This window comes from Xiphophorus couchianus, chromosome 9 (assembly GCF_001444195.1).
Source record: "Xiphophorus couchianus chromosome 9, X_couchianus-1.0, whole genome shotgun sequence".
NCBI lineage: Eukaryota > Metazoa > Chordata > Actinopteri > Cyprinodontiformes > Poeciliidae > Xiphophorus > Xiphophorus couchianus.
In genome coordinates, this window is record NC_040236.1 from 29,064,405 (window position 1) to 29,091,933 (window position 27,529).

General features: G+C 35.7%; 1 protein-coding gene across 3 annotated transcripts in view; it reads left to right on the plus strand.

Annotated features, from left to right (window-relative positions):
• The window catches only part of pde4ba (phosphodiesterase 4B, cAMP-specific a), a 153,054-nt gene that overhangs the window by 87,646 nt on the left and 37,879 nt on the right, over positions 1 to 27,529 (plus strand). For all 3 annotated transcript variants that reach the window (XM_028027426.1, XM_028027427.1, XM_028027428.1), the window contains 4 exons: positions 8,614 to 8,808; positions 10,648 to 10,684; positions 10,906 to 10,976; positions 14,043 to 14,095. In XM_028027426.1, coding sequence (XP_027883227.1) covers positions 8,614 to 8,808; positions 10,648 to 10,684; positions 10,906 to 10,976; positions 14,043 to 14,095 — 356 coding nt within the window. The remainder of the gene's footprint in view (positions 1 to 8,613; positions 8,809 to 10,647; positions 10,685 to 10,905; positions 10,977 to 14,042; positions 14,096 to 27,529) is intronic.

The window sequence follows — 27,529 nt, forward strand, 5'->3', positions numbered from 1 at the left end:
AAGGAAAATGTCAGAGAAATCTTTGGGACATGAAATTCGGTGACTATTTTTACTCTGGCTGATGGGATCAACTTATCACTCCTTCTAAGGAATGTTAGAGAGTCTTATTTTATTGAGCTGACTGGTTGGGAGATTAAAAAATCTCCTACAATGGACAAATATATTACCTCCATGTCAGTATATCCTCTGCAGTGCCAGCAATTTTCAGCAACTTTTAACCTCATTAGGCAGTCTGCTTCATTGTCATTGTGAGCACTAAAATTAATCTGAAGAAATGACATCAAAACTCAGAAAACATGGTGGAAAAACGAGAGGTGTTTTCATAGCGCCTCTGTTTGTACAACCTCAAAGGGTTTCCTTTACAGGAAACCCAAGACGATCAGTTAAAGTTAGGTGAAATCAAGTTAAGCCTGAAAGGTAACAGTTTCTATTTTTTAGGCATGTCTTATAATAATAAAACAGTTTCTATATCTTCTTGATAGACTGTGGTGTAACAAAAGTGTTTGTTGTAGTTGATTTTACATGTAAAAATGTCCGTGTTTGTTAAAAAAACAGATGTCAAAAACTTGTTTGAATGCCCATATATCTGTCTATCCTTTATATATGGGTTTTAAGTTCTAAACACCATTCTGCAATCTTCTGGGGCTGAATTATAATATCTTTTTACTTTTGTCATGAAGAAGTATAGATGCATCAATGAAGGTTAAGTTACAGACAAGCAGCGTTGCATAGGTTTCCTCCGTTAGCTCTTACAGAAAATTGTAGCTTGTATTCTACTGTTTGTCTGGTCTATGACCTTGTAGTTGTCACTTATCCTGACCAATAATGCTTCATTTTTTCCAGAAGTAACTAAGTTCAAGTGAAAATGATGTAAGAAATTTTCTAATTAATTTAGTTCCAAGTGTTGTTATTTAATGCTTACCTGTTCAAAAATGGCTAAGCAGAAGCAAGAGCAGGTGAAAGAGAATGTTTGAGTTGTGTTTGTCTCATAACTGGAAGAACCACTCAAAGTCAGCTTTATTTAAAAATGCTTTATGTAAATATGCTTCTGTTTGCTCCTACGTTTACTTTGCCGTCTTTAGAAGAACACATAGTGTATTGATAGCTGATTTCAGCTGAGAAACATAAATTATAAGTCGTCAGGAGGCGGTAACCAAGCTCTTAAAAAGCGATAGTTTCAGCGGAGCAAAAGTTTTCTGTCACACGAATTCTACACTTTAAAGTCCTTTTAATGAGTTTCCAGGAAAATCACTGGAGTGAAGAGAGTTTTCTCCAGTTTCATGGACCAAGGTGTAACACAGTATTGCCCCTCCTCCACCTGTCTCAACAAATATGAAAGAAAAAGGGAGCGGTTTTCAAAAATATTTCTGAATGTTACAAGAAAGTCTGTCAGTATTTTTGTGCAAACTAAGAAAATAGTGAAATATTCTATGTGACAAGCACATTCACTAAAAAAACTATTTATATCAGAGGTCATTTTATAAACAATATATGCATGCATTAAAAAAAATAATATTCATAAATATACATGCTGTAGTTAAAATCTTGTTTAAATCAGCAGTTGCTTTTGGCTTGTAAAAAAAAAAGGATTACATCATACTTTTCAGTTTTAGCTCAAAGTACACCATACCATGAAAACGTGGCATCTTTCGAGTATTAATTAGGTTATTGTCTCTTAGTTATATATGGAATGTCACAATCAGAAAGACTTAGATTTATCACTAACTGTTGTTTATTGGGATGTTCAGTGAATTCTTATGTTTTTGATTTTGTTTATTTAATTATGTTCAACTATTTCCAACATCTTTTTCCAACTTGTGGTAACATGGTGTCATGTTAACACAGATGGTAACATGACACCCTCCATGTCAGCTGCTTTTTTGTGACTGTTTTCCTTCTGTTATTGTTAACATTTTACTTCAGGATGATCTTTCCTGCCTCCTGCTTGCTCTTGGGTCCTCCGCCAAATTGACACACTGACTCATGTTAGAGTCAGAGTTAAATTTTTAAAAACTGTCCCTCCTTCCAGCATTCATAATGATCACACTTTAGATAAGGGTTCCAATGAAAAAGCATTGGAGCACAATAACTATGGGATAATTATTTATCCCATATCTTCCTATTATTTCCACATTTCTTGAGATCTTCAGTTTTAACTATCATAAAAAAGTTTCAGAATTGATTAAAAAGTATGCCACTATAACTTAACTTCAACCAGACAGCCAACACTTAATGCAACATTTCCAAGTTCTTGAATTGCAAGTTAATAAAATTGATTCTTTCTGCTAGATTAACTAGGAAAAAGTGAATGATCTAATTGGTTTTAACCTTTTTAGGGACTAAATGCTTTTTTCTGTAGATTGTTTTTTGAGTGGCAGGATTGCAAACAACAAAGCAGGATAGTTCACTTTTTAAGCAAGGAAAATCTTTTAATTTCTTCTTGTTGCTGTGATATAAACATTTATTTATTTATTTGCCATCTTGGTAATATTCTGATACTTTCTATAGTAGCTAATTTGTATAAGGTGTAAGATTCATGTTCTTACTCCCTGAAGGGCAACTGAGAACCTCCAAATAATGTAATATGCAGGCTGAGACTGGAATACCCAGAGAAACCCAATATGGTCATGGAACAGATACCAACTCCTCCAAAACAGGAACTCAGGATGTTTTTTCTGCGAGGCAACCAATTTTATTTTACAGAAACTGCTGTGACACTTACCAAAAGTCCTGTCAAACAGGATGCTGATTACAATACCATTGTCTCATAGATGGGAAGTGGAGTCGCATTTCCTACAAGAAGAGAGAAATACAACTGGCTGTCTTAATCATAAGAAAAACATGTGTTGAAAGCAGCTACACTGTTGTTACGGAATTTAAAATGTCCTAAATTTCTGATTTTACAATTAATGTTTTAACTAACATCTAAGGCTTTAGACCAGTAATGTCTATAATTAATCTTTGTTTGGCTTGAACTAACCTGCATTGAAAAACAAAATATGGAAAAAATAATTTATCAAATTTAGTAGTCTTCTGTTAGATAATAAACAGTTTCAGTAACATGAAATGACTGATGTGACCTACAGCCAATAAAATCACATTTAATGCAGATTATCAACTACCTTAAATAAGTGAGTTCAGCCAATTATCCACCCCTTAACAATCATACCTCATAATGTGGCCCTTCAATTTCCTATACCTTCTACTGAAGAATATTAATTGATTCGTTTATGTGGCATTTTCCAGGGTAGCTCTTATTTATTCATTTTAGCAGTTTTCTAGAATCTTATATAATTTTGTGCTGGTTAGATTTGCTAAAGCCGAGGTTCAAGCAACTAATCACTAAATGGAGAGAAAGCAGTTCTGTCCCATGTCAGGGGTCCATCTTCACTCACCGTCTGACGTATGCAGATGGCTTATGGGAAAGGAATGCTGTGTCACCCTGGCGTCAAAAGAGGACAATTTCTGATTTCTTTAGTAACAAAATGAAAAAAGTATGACTGAGACCCACATTGTAGTTGCTTAGGAGAAATCAATTTACAAGGGAATTTCCATAAATGTGTTCTCTAAGGACTCTGGGGGGGAAAAAAACAACTTTTGACAGCGAGTAAAAAAAAAAAAAAAAATCTTTAACTACTTCCACTTAGTTTCTGTCCACACATTCTCAAACTCCATGAGTCTGTTGAGTTTACTCATTTCCCTTCAAAGCGGAAAACTCTCTTTTTCATCAAGTGTTTGAACTGTGGGTGTTTTTATCTTCAGGTTGGATAAACAATAACTGTTTTCATCCTTGAGATTTTACCGGTACTCCTGTGGTTGGAGAAACATTTAGATGTTTACTTTTTAACATGCCTGTTTGAGATTGTAAGTTGATAGTATTTGTACAAAAGGTTTTTGGCAAATATGTAACAAGATTTCAATAATTTAATTTAAAACCAAAAAATGTTTTTCCAAAATTTATATAGCACTGATCACAACAGCTATCTGTATAATGTATTATAGTCCTGGCATACAGAATTAAACAAAAATGCCTCTAAAACTTCCTTCAAACTGGTGAGGTTTTAAGCTTGCTGTATCACATAGTATATTTTTTTCTATTCTGCTCTATAGAGGCTGATGTTAGTTGGTTAATTAGTCAGGCTATGTGCTTCTGTAGCCAGCATACAATTGGTTGCTTTACGGACATGCTGCTAATAAAAGTTTCCACGCCATCACTGTTCCTGCTTTTCTGTAAATTTAAATATTTCCAAACATCAATGTTTGTCTTGTGTGCATGGAAGAAGCTTTGTAGTCTTAATTCAGTTTGCAAACTCCCAGTTCACAGCAACAGGTTTTCCCTGTCTCCATAGAGACAGAGAAAACGTTGAGATCTTCTCTGGCAGCCAATTGGAAATATTTACAACAGTAGGAACTGTACTATGGAACATTTTTGTGTTTGTTTTATTTTTAAGTCATTTTAGTTTGCTTTATCAAGATATAAACTTTACAGAGGGAGATAACAAATTTGTGGTTTCTTGGCAGCTTGCCACACAAATCTCTTAATCCACCAAACCTTTATTTCTTTATCTTTGTATATTGTACACATAACCTGCATCTTAACTCGAGTCAAGCAAATCTCAATCTCGTTGTAATCTGTTGATGACAATGACAAATAAATCTTATCTTATCTTGTTTTATTTTTAAGTCATTTTAGTTTGCTTTATCAAGATATAAACTTTACAGAGGGAGATAATAAATTTGTGGTTTCTTGGCAGCTTGCCACACAAATCTCTTAATCCACCAAACCACCAAACAGCTCTCGCTCCATCACATAGCAGAGGATCTTTGTTCCCAAACTTTTTCAAGTCTTACTTCCTCGATGTCCTCCCTTTGGACTAGAAGGCTTGCTTACTATTTGTGTGTCATTAATTACTTTCTAAACCATAAAAAATGCTGTTAAAAGCACCTGTCTCATAAAACTGACAATGTCATTTAGTCTACTGGATGAATCAGTTCTCTCTTTATTGCTGACTGCAAGAGCACACAGTTATAAAGAAGGCCACAGGGGCATTGAGTTGTGCAGTTTACAACCATAGTAGATGATGTAAGATTTTAATGTCAGCTTTTGGTGTTTCTAAGTTTTGCTATCTCAGCGGAGCTAATGAGTGGACATTTTCTGTCATGAAGTATCGAGCGATCTTTGAGAATCCTATATTTAGCTTTCCTCAGTCATCTCCCTATTAGGGGTTAACTTGACATCATGTGTAAAATGTTCAACAAGACCTAAGCATTGCCATTATGTGTTCCCAGGAGAGTAATACTTGTTTCAAAATGTTGTTTTTATATAAAAATCAGACTGTCCTTAAATGGTAACTTTTGAACTTCAGTTTATTGTAGAGGCGTTTTATGCTATTACTTTATACGCTTAGAAATGAAACTCTTGTCAATGTTTGCTTTATTCTCTAGCTGACAGAACACCCATCTAACTTAAATACAAACACTAAGGGGCATACAAATTCTTTTAAATGTATACATATTAATTAATTGGTTTTCCATTTTGTCACTTTATAATTTCACACACATATTTAGTAATACTCAATAGAGTGAAAATTGTTGTCAGTGCTTTCAAATTATGCTCACTTAGTTTGGTCTAATTTTGCTAAGAAGAACTGTCAACTATTCCAGTTTTTGGATGTGTGAAGCTGGTAGAGACAAACCAAAAAAGACTTGCAACTGAAGTGAAGACTGTTTCTACAAAGTTCACTGCTGGGACTCAATACATGTACGCCATGTTGTGCATTTCTTTGTGTTGGCCTGTCACTTAAAATCTCATCAAAATGCATTCGATATTTCAATTTAAATGAGACAAAATGTGAAAGACTTCAAAGAATGTGAAGATTTGCGACAAGATGTGCTACTTTATATATATATATATATATATATATATATATATACTGTATATATAATTGTTTTCCTTCTCTGCGCCAAGTTTCATGCAAAATGCAACAGCCCTCTGTCTCTAATGGCACATTTAATACTGGTTCTACAGCAGTGACTTTCTGACATGAGTTACTGAGCTGAAAAGTCTTCCCTCATGAAATGAAACCCAGACCATTGTTGGTATGCACTGTTCTGCTAATTCAGTGGTGGTAAAAGTCTTCCTCAAATAGTCTAGTTGAGCATAGCTTGGTAAAAGCTATAGTTTTACCACACATGAACTTTGCCGTTAGTACTTTTCTGCATTTTAAATAAGCCTATTTTCTTAAACATTTTAGTAGCAACAAAGATTATTTACTCCCCTTTCGATTCTTGGGCTTGTATTTTTAAGTTTTTTTATTTGAAACAAAAAGGTGAAGTTTTTCTTGTTTTAGTTTGAGGGGAAGCAAGACTACACCAATGTGAGATGTTAGTCACCTAGGCAGCACTCATTTCAGACTATGTTGTCTGTAGATTGTGATAATAATGCAAAGCAGTGGGTTGACCTGAGGGCAGAACAGTCAATCCTTTATTGCACAACACTTTCAGGGTAAATGATACTGTATAAGTTTTATTGTTGCTACTCTGAAATTCCACACTGCTCCTATATTTTTCATTTTTAGGTCTCTGTCATCAGGGTTCCCACAGAGTCTTAAAGGTGTGGGAAAGTATGGAAATAAACTTTAAATATTTACAAGGTCTGGAAAAGTCTAGAAAAAAGAAAGCATGGAGCTTCCATAATTATTCTATTGTTAAACTGAAACATTGGTGCTAGATTTGAGTGAAGTTATTGCATGATTAGAATGAAGAAGCAAATCGTTCAGAGATTGTCAACATGATTAGAAACACCAACCACCAACTAAGCTGATGTGAACACGATGTGTAAAACACCACTTTTTTTCCATTTAACACTTTACCAAGAAAAAAGTGTTAAATGAAACAACAAAGGCATTATTGTTAAATATCTTTGTTTAGATTTTAGTTGGTTTTTATTCTGTTTTAAATAAGTAATCTTGATCACTGAAGAAATCTCTGATAAGTCCAAGAAGAATTTTGTTTATAGAAATATAGAAAATGTGTCACTGGAAAGCATGTCATTTGATTAGAAACAAATGTTGGTAGTGTTTAAGTTTACGAATAAATACACATAAGATACACAATGCAGTTCATAATAGTTCTGCTGGACATGGTTTCGTTTCAAATTTTGTTCAGATTACAAACTACAACTGTTCTTTCAGTTTAGTCGGTGTCTAAAATTTGTTTAATACCATCTCAGTACCATGGTGAGTTTGTTGCTCTTAAAGTTTTATTTAAGTTTTATTTAAGTGGCTCCCTAGAGTCTAGAGGACCACTTACAGTGTTATTCTGGGCCGGATTTGGCCTCCGGGTCTTAAGTTTGGCATGTGGTTTAAAGAATTTTAATATTGAACATCTGAAAAGCATTATTTTTGCAACTTCTGATACCGTCTCTCTTTATAGATCTATATCCCTGTAAAATTCTAACTATCGATATGAAGCAGAAAACAGTACTTAGATCATTTAAAGCTTTTGTTTCTCTTCTTTAATGTTATTTTGATCCTACTTGGTACTATAGCTCCTAAAGCTCCTCTTCTTAGGCTCGGCTTCTAAACTAACTGCACAATTTTTTTAGTCTTTGGCACTAGTGTGTATAAGTTTTTTTCAGTTATTTGTTGAGTCTTTTTAACTTCCTGTTTTTCTCGCTGTGGGTAAAAAAGTCCAGTCTGTTTCTGTGCAGGAACGGCATTCATTAAAGTAAATAAAAAGTCCTCAGCTGCAAATTTCCCACATAGAGCCTACAATTATAAGGGACGAGCCTTTTTGATCGCTGTTTATAGTGAAACAAAGTGATGCCAGTCAATTTCCAACTTCATGCAGGTGATTTTTGTCACCTGGAAAATTGTTTTGCATACATGATTTTATCTGGGGCTGCATAGGAAGGACTCGGCATGTTTTGGTGGAAACGTAAAAGTGAATATATCTGAGTTCTTAGTCTTATTCATGCTCTCATTTGTTGTGTAAGCACCAGACTTTTTGCCGACCTGACTTTACTACACAAAAGGGGCAATGAGGGCAGACCAGAGAGAGTGAGAGAGAGAAAAAACAGACATTGGGAATTTCAGCACTGCATATTAACAGGAATAAAAAAAAGTTTGTTTGCTAGAAGATCCCAGCAGGACATTATATTGTCCATTCCCTCCACTAGCAGTTTTCCTTCATTTCTCCATTTTTTCCATCTTGTTAGACAGAAGCTTCATTCTCTCTAGTACTCATCAAGAAATTAACAGCATGTCAACTTGCCCTCCCTGGAACGCTCATGTTAAGTCATTTCACTGCATTGTGTGCATATTCAGTGACATGAATCGGTAGGAGTGCACAAACGCATCATGGGGTATGAAAGTATTTGTCCTCTTTGTTGATTCTGTCAGTAAAACCAAATGATGTGTTGGATAATAAAACACTGATCAGGATAAATTACTTTTGTGGACTGATCTATGTTTTGTGTCTCATGTCTTATGTATATTTTGTCTAAACTTCAGAGCTGAGAATCTTTGATGGTTTAATAGTTAGATTATGGAGACCGTCAGTATTTAAATAAGAAAACATATTAACCACTTTAAAACTTTGCTCTGTTTGCAGTTTTGATGTGGAGAATGGCCCATCAGCTAGTTGCAGCCCATTGGACCCCCAGGCGTCTCCCGGCTCGGGTCTGGTGCTCCACACCAACTTCCCGGGACATAACCAGCGCCGGGAGTCCTTCCTGTATCGCTCTGACAGCGACTATGAGCTTTCCCCCAAGTCCATGTCACGAAACTCCTCCATTGCCTCTGAATTGTAAGTTATTGTACCATTGAGACCTTTTTTTTTTTTTAATTAATGGTGTTGACCTGTCCTTTGCAGTTGCAACAGCTCCAACTCCTCTGGGAAGGTTTTCCACACAGTTTAGAAATGTGTTTCTACTATTTGACCATTTTTCTAGGAGAGCATTTGTGAGATCAGACACTGGTGTTGGTCATCCTATTTATTCTAAAAGTGTTGATTGTTTGAAGTCAGTGCTTTCATAAAGCTCTCTGGGTACTGTTCTTAAAATAATCTGAAGGTCACACAAAATCCGGAGGCCTGTAGCTGTTGAGTCTGCAGATGTTGGTGATTCCGGTATCTTAACCACAGCCTGTGCTGGCACAACCAAATGATTTAGTGTGAACTAACCCTCCATGGCCAAGTTGTAGTTGCTTCCAACTTCTTCAGTTTTTTAATATCTCTTGACTTTGGAGGGTTTTGTGCTAAGAAAATTTCATAAAACAGCTGACTTCCCAAACTACGAAAGGAGGCATTGTATCTTAGAATCTAAGTGCAGGATTTCATACTCTTTTGGCTGCAGAAGAGACTTGAATACCTGTATTCATTAATTACGAGGGTCTCCTTTAGGAGCTTTTGAATTTGCTAATTTCTCCAAGTTGATTGTTGATATTGCAAGATTGAATCTACAGTGTTGAACAATCCAATATCGCAGCTCCCTTTTCACTACTCCCGGTAAAACTTTATTTGACGGGTTGTGAATAAGACTGTCATGACACCATCATAAACGTGACATAACACCTGTCAAAAAGTGTCATTCGGTAAATCATGACACTTTTAATACAAAGTTGACATTATTCAAAATGTCTTTGTTATGACAACTTGACATTAACGGAGAAATCATGATCTGACATAAATTTATTATAAAAGTATTACTGATTAAACTTTAAAAATTATGTAGCTCTATGTTATTAAAGCTAAAGTTTATGACAACAGTCATAAATATTCATGAAGACTTACTCATGTTCATGACAGGTGTTATGTCATGTTTGACTGTGTCATGACAGACTTATTCACAACTCGTGAAATAAGATGTTACTCTACTCCCATTAGACGATACCTACAGCACAATGAGAGCTGAGGGAACAAAAGTTTAATAAAAGTCAAATTTGACTTCTCACAAACAAAATGATAACATTCTGTGCATATGATACTGAAGTTTAACTGTGTATCCTCTCTATGAAACACAGAAGTTTTCTTTTAAATAAATAAGACTTAAAAAAGCAGTCAGGTATCTTGCTCAGTGTAAATAAAATCAGCACAATCACATCTGTTTTCACCTCTGACCATTCTGCAAATGAATTGTGTAACCTGTAATGTAATTACAGTTATATAAAGCATTGGTCATGCTCTTAATCTAGAGCTCTTACCTAAAAATAAATGAGTCCAGAAGCCTCACAGCACTCTAAAATTTGCTACTCTCAAAAATATTCCTATAAAATGTATTAGCTTGTTTTCATTTGGTTAACATAAAATCGCTAAACATTCCAACAAATTTTCCATTAAACATGTCAGCAGGGTAAATACAGATTTGATGTCATTTAATGTTTTTTACTTCCCAATTGTGAAATGCTTGTAGATCAAATTGTTTACTCACTTAGAAATTGTCTGAATGCCACTGTAGTTTGGGTCACTGAAACAGGAGGAGGAAGTTATTTAAGTCACATCATATTTTATGTTTGCACTTGTTGCACAGTATTTACCATTTCTAACAGATGCTTTATTTTCCAATTGTGTGAAAATAAGTCCATAGAAAAGTAATATTTGTGGCATTTTGCTTTTTATAATTTACTTACTGTATTTCTCCCCATGCAGACATGGCGATGACCTGATTGTAACTCCATTTGCTCAGGTAAACACCTCATTGTCTGCTTTCTGGAATGTTCCTGTTTTCTTTTATTTCCCTATTGATGAATAATATTTGCTGAACCATGTTGGATAAAACCAAGCCAGATAAAACAAATATCTGGCTTGGTTATATTTGACCATATTTGTGTATTACACAAATAAAACGGCTGCTAAAGTAACGAGCACAAAGGATGCCACTGATTACCTCTCTCACTTCCTTTGTAGGTTTTGGCAAGCCTTCGAAGTGTGAGGAATAACTTCACTGTTCTGACAAATGTCCAGTGTGCCTCCAGCAAGTAAGTATGACAACATCAAACCCCAGGCATGAAAAGTTTCTTTATTTTTTTTTTCCTGCTTTGAGAAAACATCAGCAATTGCTCACAACATTGCAAAAATACCTCAATCAGGCATAAAAAAAAAGAACAAACATATAAAAAACTGCATCTGCAATCAAGTCCAATGTTTATTCTAAATAAACATGGTCAGAAAATTGCATACCCTGAAAATGCTGTTTTTTTTTTTTTTTATAAAACAAAGCACATTAAGAATTCAGATTGCAACTCCATCCACATTCCACATAGTGTCAGTATTGAGTTGTAGATAAAATTGAGGTTAGACTTGTGACATCACTGCTGTTCCCACCACTCACCAGCTGAAATACTAGTTGGAGCAACAAACATCAACCTCATACAGACACACAAATGCACAGATTGAGACCATCTGCAAAGAGTTTTAACATTTTGCAGTAATAATAATTTGTCACATTTAATAATTTGTTGCAACTGATTTTTGTAATGTAAGCAACCTTTTTGTAAAATTTCCTGAAGGTAAACTGATGTACAAAGAGCTGTTCTGTTGTTCTGAGGCAAATGCAGTCTCACATGGACCCACTTATTTATTGCTTTTCAGTGTCCACTGAGGCTGCAAAAATTAATTTTACATTTTTAAGCAATTGTATGACAGCATCATTGTTTTTCTTATAGAATCAACAATATTCTTCAGCATCTGCAGTCAGTACTGATTCATATGTTCTTAAGACATATGAATTATAGTAGGTCACCATACTATGTTCTTTCCCAAGTGAAGACTTATTTATTTGTGCATATTTCACTTTCTAAACATGCCAATAGCAATCTGCTCCAGCAACAACCAGATTAACATTTGGTATGGAGTTCTGACTACCTGAAGGCTGTCTGACCTACATTCATCTGACTCTCCTTCAGAGACAGGAGTGAAGAGCTAGAGACAAGGGCATGTAAACAGACACTGACCTCTATATTAGTATGCAAACTCACTATATTTATTCTACACAGAATGTTAGATGCAAAATTCAGTGCTTTTTAAACTTCCTTAGCATGAATTCACACATTATCATTAAAGTTATCTATTGTGATATCACTTTATTAAAATTTTTCCTAGCTTTTTTTTCACAGATCCTGTCAAAGGTAGAAATCCTGTGATAGTCCCACCTCCTGTAAGGCATAAAATCCAAGAACTGATGTTTAAAAAGCAATACACCAGCATAGTTAGTATTTATAATACAATGCACCTTGTTCTAAGGGCTATTAACTTCACAAAAGACAGGCACAGAACATCCATGTCTTTATTTACGTTATCTGCAACTTTCGTTGTGTTTTTTTTAAGCATTTTAATATTTTATAATAATCTGGCCATGTAAAAGTATAACAGCAACATGTAACAAATGTTTAAAGTTTCTAACATTTAGAGTATACTGTGTCTGATATTCCTAACTAAAATCTGAATTTTAATAGACAATTCAAAGTAAATCATCAATGCTAAGGGCAGTCTTGCTACCTAAAAGCTTTATCATAAAGTCTATAAAAGGAAATAGAATAACACTACTGTGTCTGCATAGGATAATTGAATGATAATTGATAACTGATAAAATTTTGTAAAACGTCCATTTTATCATCTCTCTGTTTGCTTTACACAATTCCTACCACAATTTATTCAGTGCTGCATGCAACTCTATGTTTGCATGCAGGTCTTGATGCAAACGTAGAGTTATATTTTTCCTATAATCAGATATTCTCTTGTATGGTCAAATGATGCGATCAAAATCAGACTTCTGTGTGAATGGTTTAAAACCCCAAGCCGACCAGCAGAAGGACAAGAAGAACATAGGTATCACACAGTACACTGTTTAAGGAAGTAATAATAGATGCAACTGTTTATGGATCAATTTTGAAGTTATTCAACTGTAGTGGTAGTGTAGTAGAGTCAACTGTATAGTGGGAAGATCATAGCAAAATAAATTAAGTTAATAAAAAGAAAGCACAATCAACAGCAACTGTGGAGCATTGACTCCACCTTGTGTAGATCATTTTGAATCCCACCCAATTTCTCATCTTTCATCTTGGAAACATCAGTTTTGTCTTCTTTTTCTAAAGCACTTGTGACAGGATTGCGACTAGACATGAAATGTAACAAGTCACAGAAGAGCACAGAATAAACTGGTCTAAATGTAGACTAACAGGAGCAACCCCTAGTTGCATATTGGCAAAATAACCTGATTTGGTTTGCATTTGTCTGCTGTGAGAACATAGCATAAAATTGTTTGCTGAACCATTTGTATTGGGATTTTTGGCTTTATGTAGATAACATTAATTAATATGTTTTACATTCATCTGATTGTGAAACAGCTAACCCAAGGGAGATAAGATTTTTGGAAATGCTGAAAATATCCATGGCACCTGCACTGATGAAGATTCACTCACCTCTGCACGCATAATGCTGAAATAAGTAAATACGGAACACGAGTTGGGAAAAGATCAGTAATGCCACAGTAAAAAGTGACCTTTCCTTACGTCGTATCACACTTGCTGCAATGTACTATTTCTTCCTTATGACTGTGATGCAAAGTACATCTTCAAGAAATATATGCGACCAGTTTTTCATAGAAATACAAGCAATAAGAATTTGCATAAACAAAAAATAATCCCTGCACCAATGTCATTTAGATATTACATAAAACTTGAATGCATCTTTTTGGTAGCATAGAAACATTAAAAAAACCTCCTACGTCATGCATTTTTCAAACACTTTTATGTTCCTTACTGTATATATCCGAACATTTATTGTTCTTAAGAAGATAAAACATAAAGTTTTTTTTGTTTTTTTTTTATCCTGGCCCCTCGTGCCCTTGAGCAAAGCTAACGTAACATCTGCTTGGCTTCAGTGTTTTTGTTCCCTGTATTGTGCAAAAATTCTATTTTTTTATTAATTTTTATTTTGGATTGGAACTGTATTTTCTAAGTTATTAGACTAAATAAATGGACTCAATATGCAAATTGTTGTAATTTTTTACTAAACATCATTTTTCTTTCTTTTTCTTCAACCAGGAGGTCTCCAGCAGCAACAACTCAGCCTCCAATCACCAGAGTTTGTCTGCCTGGTAAGAAGTCTCATGTGATATGTCAGCTCTAATTAAGGATTTTCTTATCCATGTTACATCTGACTTGGACAATCTATCACAGAATATACTGTACCTTCCTCCTTTAGTTCCTAAAATGACTATTTTCTTTATTCATCTTGTCTTTTTCTTTCTCAAACTCGCCTACGTGACAACTCTCACTTTTTTGCCATGTGTCTGCAGCCTCAACGCTGTGGTCCAGACTAGTTTGTCATCAAGCTCATTAACATTGTTCAAACACATTTTAACAGGCAACTCAGACAAAAAACAAAAAAAATCTCGCTTATGCACACCCCGTCTTGCACAGACACAGCTGTGTGTGTTACGGCAGCTCAGTTGCAACTTCAGAAAATACTTAAAATGGATGGTATATGTTTTCCAGGCACATACTGCCATCTTATAGTGCAATCAAATAACTGTTACCTTCAGTTGTTATAAAATGTTTTATATTTCAAACATGACTTAAAGAAAATTAACTTTGTAATCTAATGCCTTGAAATTGTGTCCCTGTCTCTTTGAGAAACTCCTATTATTTATGGCGCTCTGCCTTCAGCATGCCATCACATCAGTGCATCTCATTATGCCTTAAACAACCTTTTGACTGAGATGTAGTTTGTATGATCAGATCAGCAGGAGCAAATTTCAGCAAAGTGTTTACTAATTGGATAGAACTGAGTGGGGAAAGTGGTGTTTTGTGAGAGCCGGCATTTAGGCAACTCCAAATGGAGTCTGTCAAGGCATCAGAGATTCAAATGATTCCTCAAATATGCATGAAAGAATCAAAGCAACACTCCAAGTATGTTTTGTTTTGATGGGGGTCGTGACATGACATAAAGGCCCACTTTTAAAACTTTGGTTTTTGACCAAAAATACTGAGTTTTGATTAAATATTGCAGCTCATATCAGCAATTATATCCATAAACCAAGCAGAATACATTTAAAAGTATATATATTTTTACTGTCAGGATATTGTTTTGAGGTTTGTCAAATCATCATTAACACTAAATAATTATGCACCTTGTGTTACCAAAATATGAAAATTTTAATTCAAAGAAATATTTTTAAAAAATAGTAATGAGATGGGTCACTGTTGATATAGAGCAATGCCTCCTGACATCTTTTGCTTCACACCTATTGGCTCTTCATGTTTTGCACTGTCAGGTCAGAACAAGAACAACTAACATGTTGATTTTTAAAGAGCGAGACGATTCACAACGAAACTGAGAACAGTGAGCATTTTAACCATCAAATGCCATGTTTTAAAAGAAACCCACTCGGGTCAAATGTGACGAAAACATAGAACCAGTGAAACTACAGAGTTGGGGAGTTCAGTAAAGGTTAGTACTGTTTTCATACATCTTTCCTTTACCCTAGCTTCTGTAACATGCATCATTTAATTTAAGTCTCTGTTTGGACCAAATTAGAGACAGAAGTTAAATTTAGCTTATGTCAATTTAAAAATTTTTCATACAAACTCCGGTTTGTAAAGTTTGAATCTTATCACTCACTTTGGATGATGAATATATTGGTGTAAATTACTCTTCATTTTACTGTTAAACGGCCCTGTGAGCATTTCATTGTTTTAAACAGTTTAAAAGTTGCCTCGCATAGTGTTGGGGTTGTGGAGCGATGTGAGATCTGATATTATTGAGTCTTTCAAGGCATATATGCATCATTTATGAGTAATGTGAGGGGTGTGCATGAGTGTGTGTGTGTTATGGGGAGGTGTTCCTGTGGTTCTAATTGACGTCAGCACGCCTGTATGTGGCTTCTGTTGACTTCCTGTTAAAGCAGATGGACTGAGCTTTCACTTCCTTCTTCAGAACCGCAGCTCATCAGGTGCTCATGAGTTTGACTACAAGAGTTTGGTTCTGCATGTGCGGGCGTGTGCGTGTGTTGGTGTGTGCAAAGAAGTGTGCCTCATACAGCTCCATGTTGTAAAATGTGACCTATTTTGCTGCGATTAAGAGATGCATTCACTGGCTTTTTTTGTTTTTTTTTTTATATGTTTTCATATTTTTAAATATATTACTACCTTGATCATAACTGGAAACAAAAGGTGAGGTGCAAAAACCCAGACTGAAGATGGCTGTGTTACGCTAACAACTGTTGTCAAGTTGTCATAACGAATACATTTTCGTCTAGGTTAATGTCAAGTTGTCATAACAAAGATATTTTCAACAATGTAAGCTGGCAAAAAGATGGCAGTTTGATATTTATGTTATAAGATTATAGAAGAAATACAAGGAATTTCAATAGTTTAGATCTAGTTTCATGCATTTTTATGATTTGAAGAAGTTAAATTGTGAGCATATCTTTGTATTTTAAAACACAAATTTTTGCCCTGTGCCAGGGTGTACCCCGCCTCTCGCCCGAAATGTCTTCTTGGAGATAGGCACCAGCACCCCTCCTGACCCCACTAGAGACAAGGGTGTAAAGAAAATGGATGGATGGAGGGAACACAAGTTTTTTTGTTTGTTTGTTTGTTCTTTACAAATAGATACAATGCATTGGGATTGTGCTATAGCTTATATAACCCCCCTTCCCCCAACCCACATTCATACAATTTCCTCTCAGCTTGATTTCATTCAGCTCTCATGATCTGAGACCACATCCTCACTGAAGGCAGCCCACAGTCACATAAAACACACAAATGTACAATAAAGACCCCCCACACATCAACCCCTCCCCTCCTTTTCACTCCACACAACCCAGTTCTTCCTCTCTGCCTCTGTTCTCTCATCTCTTATTTATTCCAGCTTGTGTTTTTGCTTCTTCTTGTTTTCATTCATCTTTTTGTTTCGCTTCTCTTTGATTCTGGAGTTGCTGGAAAAGTAAATATGAGGCAGGAAGAGAATATCGGATTGTTCCTGTTTTGCTGCCTCTCAGTTGTTGTAGCTTGACGGAACCCGGTGGAAACCATGCAAAGACCAAGTGTGTATGTGGGGAAAAATAGGATGCAAAAAGACAAAGGCCTATTGTCTGTCTCCACACACTGCAGAGACTGACAAACTGATATATAACATGATATATGCACCAAAATAAAAGTTCGTAATTTTTACCTCACCACTATTGACAGTGGAGAGGTTGTAAAGGAGATTTTTAAAACAATCTGCCCAAAAAACACTGTGGCAGATTTTCATTGTTGGATCATGCAGTAAAGATGCATTTGTTGAAAGGTTTCTGCACATTGCTGTTAACAGTTTACCAGTGAGTGAGTTGAGACATTTGTTTTGAATTGGCTTTATGTATAGTACATTGATTGCAGTTGACCGCTGTCGGTATTTTATTTACTATAAAATACTGACCCGTCTCCCACCTGTTGCTGACAGTGGTATTGTCAGTATTGTATCAGTCAATTTTTTATTTACTGACTGATATTTTCTCAGTCAGTAAATTTATTTACTATAAAATAAATGTATATGTTATTTAATAAATAACTATTCAATAAAATACTGACAGTAAACTTTTTTCTTATTTTATCTGATGTTACATAATTTCAATGGGTGCAGGCTGCATTGCCTAATCAGTTAAATGTATGAGTTAAGGGGAACTTATACAACCTGGAGCAACAATGGATCAACTTCCACTTCTAATATTTCTATTCAATTTGTTTTGAGTGGAAAAACCCAGAGAATGCATTGTTTTCCAGTACATTGTGTGCTAAAGTTTCAGTATAAAAGCTCAGAGCACACTGTGCGCTCCAATGTTGTCATGCCACGTTCAATACTTTATCAGCAAAAATGATCATCCCTCAGTTATAGTCGTCGACTTTCTCATCAGCTGTGGTTTACTGTTGAGTTGGGCAGGAAAACTACAGCACTTTTTTTCTCAGAAGATAAAGGCAGAAATGCCACAGATTATCTGTACATAGATTGTGAAAGTAGATGTTGTATAAGGGATGTCTGACGGATGTCAGGCTTTTTTGTGAAGGAAACATTTTGAGAGCTGAAAGTTTTTAACAATATCAGTTTTTGCAGAGCATAACTCTTTACTAAATGGTTAGTGATGATAATAATAATAAAAATTATTGCCATCATCTCATCACAGTCATAAACAGGTTAGTAGGGTCTGCTCACACACATTCTAAACATTTCTACATAACAGACCGTCACAGTCCCAAAGCAGCTGTTTGGTCGTCACAGCAACAGAGGCAGGAAATATTCTGTCAATTCCTGCAGCATTTAGCTGTGAGACTCCCACCAAGGTATGACTTGACTTCCTGGCCATGTTGACCAATGTGATGAAATGTGATCATCCAGGATACATGTGATGTAAAGGCCCATTGAACTCACCAGACCTTTGTCACATCCACATCTTGTACGTCTGTGTGTTTGTGCATTTGGCTGACTGGTGATGTGGAAAGGGGTCAAAGAGTTGACTTTTTTTCATTCCATTGTGTCCTTCCATTGTGTAGATGTTTTCATATAAACCCAGCTGGCCCTAATGGCATCATCCCAAAAGGAAGCCGTCCTTGTTGTTTGGTCATCTGGTCATAATAAATATGATCAAGTTTGAAAGGTGTTGAGTCATTAAGGATATCTTGTGCCATAGCCTAAGAAATATTGTATTTAAATCTGCTGAAGGGATCCCAAGAATCAGAATTAAAATCAAAACTTGGCAAATTTTAATTACAAAAGGAATAAATAAAGATTATGGATCAAAGAATGCTGGCATCACATGCTCTTGGTGGAGAAACAAGCAAGAGCCAAATTAACACATTTGTGTGAAACACATCAAGTGGTTGATAGTAACAGAAACTGGCCTAGTAAAAATAAATAAATGCAGATGAAACAGTTAGAAATCAATCACCGAGCTCGCTCTCATTTATCTTCAGTTTCAAAAACACTTACAAATTTTGTAAGTGTTTGTCATTGCCCTTTAACTGAAACTAAAACTGCCAACCTCCACTTGGTGCATTATCCCCCTCCCCCCGCCCCCCACACCGGTTTGTAACAAGAGACTGTTCCTCTTTTTAAAATAAACCAAATAGTTCTTTAATTTCACAATTAGATGCATTCTGACATAGGTGTGCAGGCTCCCGAACACATGTCATTTTCATTGTAATAAAGGAAAGAAATTGTGTTTTAACCTGAAGTAGTCTAAAGGTTTCCAATAGATTTTTAAAAATGTTTTGCCAGTTTTAGCTGAAAGAGAAACTAGTTATTTTCTGTCTCCATGAATTTTCTTGCAAAACTGTCCATATCATGTTTGACAGTTTGTTAGAATGCAACCATAAATGGTAGTTTATTTGGATATTATGTGATGGATTAAGACAAAGAATTGCAAAATTGCAAAGTAGAAGGGAAATATGACATGGTCTTCAACAATTTTTACAGAGAAATATCTAATAAGCAAGTGTTTGTAACTCCCTTTAATCTGCAGCCACATAGTTAAATCCAGTGCAGTATAACTAAATCTATATACATAAAGCCTACATGTTTTATCAAATACTTTCGTGTAAATACACTGAAGGGATTCAACCAGAAAACATTCACTTAAAAAAGGACAAACAAAATAAACAAGTTTGTTGCAAAGGACAGGAAATTATATATACATTTAAAAAAATACAAACAAGCTGGCTTCTCACCTTTGCACAGCCAAGGAGACATTTGAAAAACCTTTTCTCGTTCAAAACTGGAGAGTAAATAATTGTCTCCTTTTGTTAAGAATATTGATTTTTCAAATCTTCCTTAAAAGAATCTGAACAGCAGGTGTGTTGGTAAATCTGAACATAACTTGTACTTCTCATTTAAGTTGGAAGATAAATGGCTTGGTTTTATTGACAGTTATGCAAGCTATGCCTTTATAGATTCTGATTAAAACTGCAACGACCCTCAACTTTAAACTGTAAGAGTGTGTAAGTGTAAGAAAACAGATTTGGCAGTTCAGTAGGATTAAAGAAAACATGTTTTTGCCAAAATAAGTCAAATGTTTTGGAAAATGTTAGATCTTTCATTTAAACTCTTTTCTATGTTAGCAGAATGAATGATGAACAACACGAGTCTCTTTATAAACGTTGTTTCAAAGGAGCCTTAGACAGCCCTCAACTCCCTTCATCAAGCAGTGACCCAGTGCGTGCAGGAATGCACTGCTGAGGTCACAGAGATCAGGAGGGAGAGCCAGTACAGCAGGAGGGATGAAAGAAGGAGAGCTCTGCTGGGAGGGACACCAGAGATAAGTCATCTTAGGAAAGGAGGAAAAGTTGACTAAAAGGTGCTGCAGAAGATACGATGCAGAGGACACAAGAAAAAGCTTTTTACATCATGATGTAGTCATAAGTCAATATTTGTTTACTTTAGTTGACGGTTTTGTGATTAAACCCAGATAAACTCTAAAGAAAAGTCCTACCTGTGTGCATGCTTTTTAACAGGCTTTCTCGCAAGTACACCGATTCCAAGATATGAGGTCAAAATGTAAAGATAAACATATATTATTTACAATCTTCTCACAAATATGGTGCAGTGCAAAAAAGCCTTGAGTCAGTCCACATTTTTATTTATGTTTTGCTTCTAATGAGCCAGACTTTCTTGTAATCTTTAAAATTATATGAAGCAATAATTCTTTCAGGTGACACAAAATAAGCTTGAGTATAATATTGTCAATTTAAGTCTTTGTTTTTCATCTCTGGCATCCATGTCCATTGCATTTCCATATCAGTTACCTCACATCAGTGCCTTTTTGCTCAGTGTATGCTAATCCTAATAATGGTTATTGATGACATTTCCGTGACGTTGGACACAGTGGCCGGACAAGACAACAATAATGCTTCTGTTGTCAATTTCCTTGACCAAACCACATTAGGTCAAATTCCGAAACATAAATTGTCCCCAGTTGTAAAGGTGGTTTGCGGCTCTGTATCCTCTAGTTCTGCCAGAATGGTTAGATAAGAATAAAATTATTTGTAAATTGTTAAATGATTTGTGCTAATATATCAATGATAACTTTGTTTATAGTTGGTAAGTGTCCCATACTCCAAGAACAAGCTACAGGATTTTAAAGTCACTAGTTCTGATGACGTCAGAAGAAATTGCTTTCTCCATGACAGATTTATTGAAGATGTTCAGCATTTTGCTGCGAACACTGAAAGACCCAATCCTCCTGAAAAACTAATGTCTGTTCTGTCCTTTCTTGTAGAAAGCTTCACTGTTGTGTCTACAGTTCAGTCTCTTTCCAGGCGAACGCTGAAGTATTTGTACTCCTCCATCACCACTGTGCACTCATCACAGTAGCACAGTTCTGTACCATAGTGAGAATGAAGGTAACACTAAATCAGATTTGTTGGTTGTATCATTCAGCAAAGTTTTGACAAGTTGTTGGTCAAGAATAAAACCAGAAAGGCAAAGATTTAGATTCAATGCACACACTTGTAGCTAATGGAGGAGCATAGGCATCAAATTTCTGCACTCTAATTTAGGTTTTTGAGTTTACACTTCAGAAACAACGCTGCTGTGCCACAGCCATTTGTGTCGGTGATGTAATGCCGGTAAAGTTTCAAGGTCGGGTGTCTATATATGCATCTGTTCGATAGGGAGGCAGTGTGACGGTGTAAGCATGTTTACATGTAATAGATACGTTATGCACAAACATCTCTTACCATTTCTCAGCTCACAAACTGCTCTGCACGTACACCACGTAGGCTGTTGCCATGGCAGCGGCATGCTCCACATCTATAGTGTCTCCTTGTCTCTCACTTGTGTTATCCAGGTGTCCCAGTACTGAGAAATCCATACTCCTGGCCCTGTTTCCCTGTTTGTAAGCAGCTTAAAGGTCTCGGTATTTCTGAGTCTGGGTGTCTCATGATCCTAAGCCTTTTTACTACTTCCCGTCAGTTACTGCTATATTACATTACATTATACAAGAGAGCAGCAACCTCATTCTATTTTGCCAAAGTTACTGTTTTATTAGTTGAAATACTTTTTTTCTTTTTTAATAAAAAGATATTCGGGCAGGCCTGCCATGTTGCCAGGCAGTGTAAAGAGGTTAAAGCTTTCAAGATGCAACTTATATCATCATGAGATGGTTGGTTTTCTCATAAGGGAACTGTTTAGACAGCTGACAGGAGAGGGTGTGATATCTCAGATTACATTTCCACTCTGATTTACTGCAACCATTCCTTAGACACGTACTTACATCAGTTAACAAGATTAATCCTCCATGTTTGCCTGACAGTGAGATAGATCCTTCTACCATCTTAATTTGTGGCCTTCTCACAAGGTGAAGCACACATGTTGAAGACATCCCTGCTTGTCAGTATGTTTACTAGATGGTTTGTGTGGTGTATATCCATTGGTCCATACAGGTATCTTCTAGTTATATCTATGTTCTATGTTAATATTGTGAAAATTATGTTTGCCAGGACGTTGTTTTTGTTTTTATCCTGGATTTTTAGTATTGTTCGTACCTGTGCTTTCTTAGTTGTTCTTAGTTTTTATGAGATTAGCTTTGCTTCTCCTTTATTTTAGTTCAGTCATTACTTGCTCTTATACTTAGATTTTCTCCATTCATTTTTTTGTGTGCATCATTAATTGTTGTGGTCAGATTTGTTTTCCCAGTTCACCGTTTTGTTTACTTTTCCTCACTCCCTTGTGCCATACTCTTTCTCTTCCTCAGCCTGCCTTCTGCTCTCTCCTCACATAACTGCAACCTGTTTGTAATCTTCCCCAGTCTATTGTTCCAATATTCACTCTCTCAATTTTTAACCACCTTTCATTCATTCTCTGCTGGTTTCTCCCGTTTAACTCCATCCACACGGTTCCCATGTCTTCCTGCTCTTTGTGTCGTCCTGGTAGTTTTTCTAAGTTCTTGTTTTTTTGATATTTTCATTTGATCATTTATCATCTATTGCTTCAGCCTTGTCTGCATTTGAGTCCCCACCAAACAACACATCACGACAGGATAATTTTTTTCATAGTCCATTGTTGGATTCACTCCTCCCATTCCGCTAGGGGGCTCTGTAGATGTTTTGCATTGGTAGTGGAGGGGAGGTGAAACAAGAGAAGAAACTTACGGCAGGCACCGAGACTGCCGTTAGCTGAAGCTAACAAGCTGAAGCTACAATAAAATCATATTCTACTGGCGTTCATGAGTGTTGCCCAACGTGGTGAGTTATTAATGCTGTAAGCTGTGGGGAGATGAGTTTTTTGTTATCTGTTCTAAGCGTGAGCTTGCTGAGTTTGCTAGCGCTAATTAGCCCAATGCTAGCTGTGTTTGCTGCACTGTGATAGTTGAATACCGATGTTTATTATATGACAAAGTGTACTAAGAATAAACTGCGTTATAACTGGTTATTCAAGCGTAGCTAATAAATGTATGTTTAAGTTTGTGTTCATTGAATTCTGCAATACTAAGTATTGAAGTTTTGTTTTTTCTTACTTTATTTACAGTTTAACTGGACGGCACGTCCGTGTAAAAGCACAAGGCAATAAAATTAACAACAACAACGACTATCTTATGTTCTTTGTAACACTCCATCTTAACAATGAATTGAAATTTTTAAAAGCACGGTTTCACTAAAGCCGCAACACATTTTTCAGTAAATGACTTTAAGATATGCTAAGGTATCTATAAAAAACCAGCTGTGCAACAGTATAATATGACAGTACAGAGCTTAAACAGGCTATCCCCTCTGGAAAGCTGCTCCTTAGTAAACATGCTACACATGGTTAAAAATACATTAAACTGCAGAAATGTTATGGCAGAAAATCTAATCGGTTTTGAAACATTACCTTTGCAAACCTTACTATAATTCATAAGAGAAATGGGCCCAAGCCAATCATTACACAGGTCAATTTAAGCACACGTGTATTTTGGACTGTCTTTAGCTTCTCAAACACTGTTAAATAAAGTGAGAAATGGCATAAAACCTCTTTGAGGTTTGAGAGACTAGGTTGAATTTAGGTATAACAGAAGATTTTATTATGATTAAAGTACGCATTAAAATAGACATATTTTCACACTTAAAAATAAATAAAAATGAATAAATAAATAGCAGTTGCATATTTTCAGTTGATATTTTGCATAAAATCAATCAATCAATTAAATTTTATTTGTACAGCACATTTCAGCAACAAGGCATGTAAAACAGCAATAATGTGTTAAAAACGATTGCTACTTGGATGTCAGCCTCAATGTTAATCCATGGATAAGTGACCGAATTCAAAGACAGGTTAAATAATCTTGTTTACTTGTGTCAGGGCTTGTCAATAAGGTTCATAGTGGGGGAAAAAATGCCCTACACTGATTAAACCATTCTACAACTTCTAAATTTCAAATCTTGTATGTGGAGCCACATTTTCCATACATTTGGGATAAATTGATGTAGAAGAATGCATGCATCTGCAGATGATATTACACAAACGTTCATGCAAATCAAGTCTTTGACTCTTCCATGAGTGTCCCATACAGACACCTTTCTGTCCATAGAAGGAAGTACAAGCTGGGCTGGACTATGATACCAATGAGGAAACAGGCCACTGAGATGATAGTGACTTCCTCACACACACACGCATACACACACACGCATGCACACACGCAGAAATGCACATAAACAATCAGCCTCCCCTGGGAGCTTTTTCAACAGCAGTTCATCCATCTTTCTCTGAGGACAAATGAGTTCTTTTGGTGTGACAGGGAGACAAAGACCAGACAGGGACTGACCTGCGTCACAAAACTCAGCATGAAAACAGTCCTTTATTACCCCATTCACTATTCATTCACTGCTGCTGGCTAGTTCACAGGCAGGTCTTAAACCTGGATTTACACAACTGGTCTTTGTTGTTAAGTAAGTTGCGGGCATTAAGGATACTTAAGTCTGTCTCCTAAAATGTTTGACCTTGACCATGCTGCCCAAATTTCTATGAGCTTGTCATTGGAAGATGTTTTTTTAATTATTAAATATTAAATTAGCTTTCAGAAAGCTCTGAATGTAAACAATACATCTGGAGCTCTGCATTGCCGAGACCCTCCATCTGCAAATGCATAACATGCTGAAACAGTTACACCAACAAATGAAACATAATAAACATTCTGTTCTTCAACATTCTGCATGTTTAAATATGTCTCCCAGACCTTTTTAAATAAATTCCACATGTAAGCTTAGCATAGGCTGGTATGTAAAACAAAGTAAACTATTAGTTAGCTTATGGTTTTTACATTTTTAAAGAAATTAATAGAAAGTTTTTGAATAAAAATACACCAAAATGGTTGTTTACATTACCTGCAGAGTTCTACAATACATACTTTGATGGGCCTTTGATGGACTTTTAATTGCAATTACTTGCAAATGATTGCAATTAAAATCAAATTACTTTGAACAATACTAATGTTCTTGTTTCTTTAATGATAAACCGATATTTCTCTGCAACTAAGACTGTACAGAACGGTGGTTGTAAATCAATGATCTGATGTTATTCTGACCACTGGAAACAGCACATCACTCATCAGAGATAACCTGCTGAATGTTTACAGCAATGTCTAAAAACATTATCTATAATTAGTGTTTCATGAATCTGAAAAATGAGACAAAATATCATGACATAATTTTATGTCAATATCTTATACTGCCAGTTGGCAGCAGGGCAGGACTTTCATTTTAAGCATCAATCTGCCTCTCTTTCATGTATCAGAGTCGGTATTTTAAACTCAACAGGGTTTAATAGGCTTTTGATAATGACAAGAATATTTTTGGTAGGTTTTTATTTTTCACTTTTTATCAAGGAATTGCTTGATCCGTTGCCCCAGCTACTCTCTTGGCATGTATTTTACCTTTAAAGAGAAAGCCAGTGAAATGGTTTTAGCTGTAGGTTTTACTTCCTTTTTGCAAAGAATTTATTGGTCTAAGTTCTTTTGAAGCCTCTGAAACCACTGCTTTTTTTTTGGTCAAACTTTCATTGGTTTGTTATGCAAGTTTCAGCCCAGACAAAAAAAACGTCTGTCAAGTTATTTATAAGATGCAACAGTTAAAAGTCCTGATATAAGTCCTCACAAATTGCTCCAGTGTTTAGAGAACAATTATAAAAAAGACCAAATGTTCAGATAAGGCCTCATTCCATTCTGAAAGGGGATAAAGATGAGCACTTAGCCAGTCACTTTTCTTTTCAAGCTTTTATTGTTTTATTACTTACTGTCAGTTTAGCAAAGCAGCACAAAAAGTTCAGAACAAAATGTGCCGGCTGTTGACCAAATCGGTGACTTTCATACCTGGGTAAACACTTCAGACTTTACTCAAACCTCTTAAGCGTTAAGTGTTATACAGTATGTGATGCTGGATTGTGCAAGGTGTCCTGCAGTTTGAAGAGGAGCTAGTTTTGCTCACTCAATCTGTAAGAAGAGTCTGTTCTTGGAAAAGACGTGTAATGCTCTCTATTTTGGAAAAAAGAAATTGATGACTAGCGTTTGCTTAATACTTGAATGTGTAGGTTATTAAACATCATACTGGCTCTCTGACATGTCCATCACCAACATATTGACATATTTTTTAGTATTAAGAATAACTAAAGAGCTGCTTATTTTTGATTTTTTTTTTTTTTTTCTGCAATTTTTTGTGTAATGTTTTTATCAAAAATAACATCATGGCAAAGGTCTTTATCAAACCTTGTTGACTGAAGGGCAAAAAACAGCTTAGTAAAACACTAACTCATCTCATACCAAGTGAAAAGTTTATTTTATTAAAATTAGTTTTGAGCATACAAAGGGACTACTGGATTATTCTTGCTCCTCAATAAACTATTTTGTGCCGATGTAAGATTATTTGGTAAATTCCTAAAAATCATTTTCTCAGATATATTATCAGTTAATTCTGTCTCTTCTTAGTCAGGATGTGAATTGAGCATTTGTATTCCATGTTAACTGTCCAAACATACAGAAAAAATGCTCCTTTGATAATCTGACCTGTTTTGCCAGTAGCGGCTTGTCTTTCTCAAAACATTATCCACGCTTCTCTGAAAAATCTCGACTGTGGATCAGTTGTTTTCAGTGAAGAAGCATTCCAGTGAAAAGCAGGCCCCCACTGTTGAGAGTGCAGCAAGACTTGAAAGAAATGTAGAAAGCTTTAAATGGAATACTCTTGTGTTGTCAACACAGGTGTCCCAAAACAAAAGATGAATCCTTTTGTGCGATCTGAACGTTTATGTTTTTTCTGGTTTAATTAAAAGGGTTGGGGTTAATCAGTTTAATTGTGCCTGAACACTGAGTCTCGCCTGGAAAGAGGGCAGTGTCAAGCTCATTATAAACACCCTGCTTCTTCATGGGTGATTGTCCAGGGGTCGTGTTTTACTCTCTTCAGCTGTTGGTTGAATGTTTGTCTCTCATTCTCACACCATCTCTACAAAGCGTGTTTATGACCTCCCAGAGACCTGTTGTTTAATTTTCCAGTTTGATATTGTAGTTGTGATTCAGAACAATGATTCTTTCAAA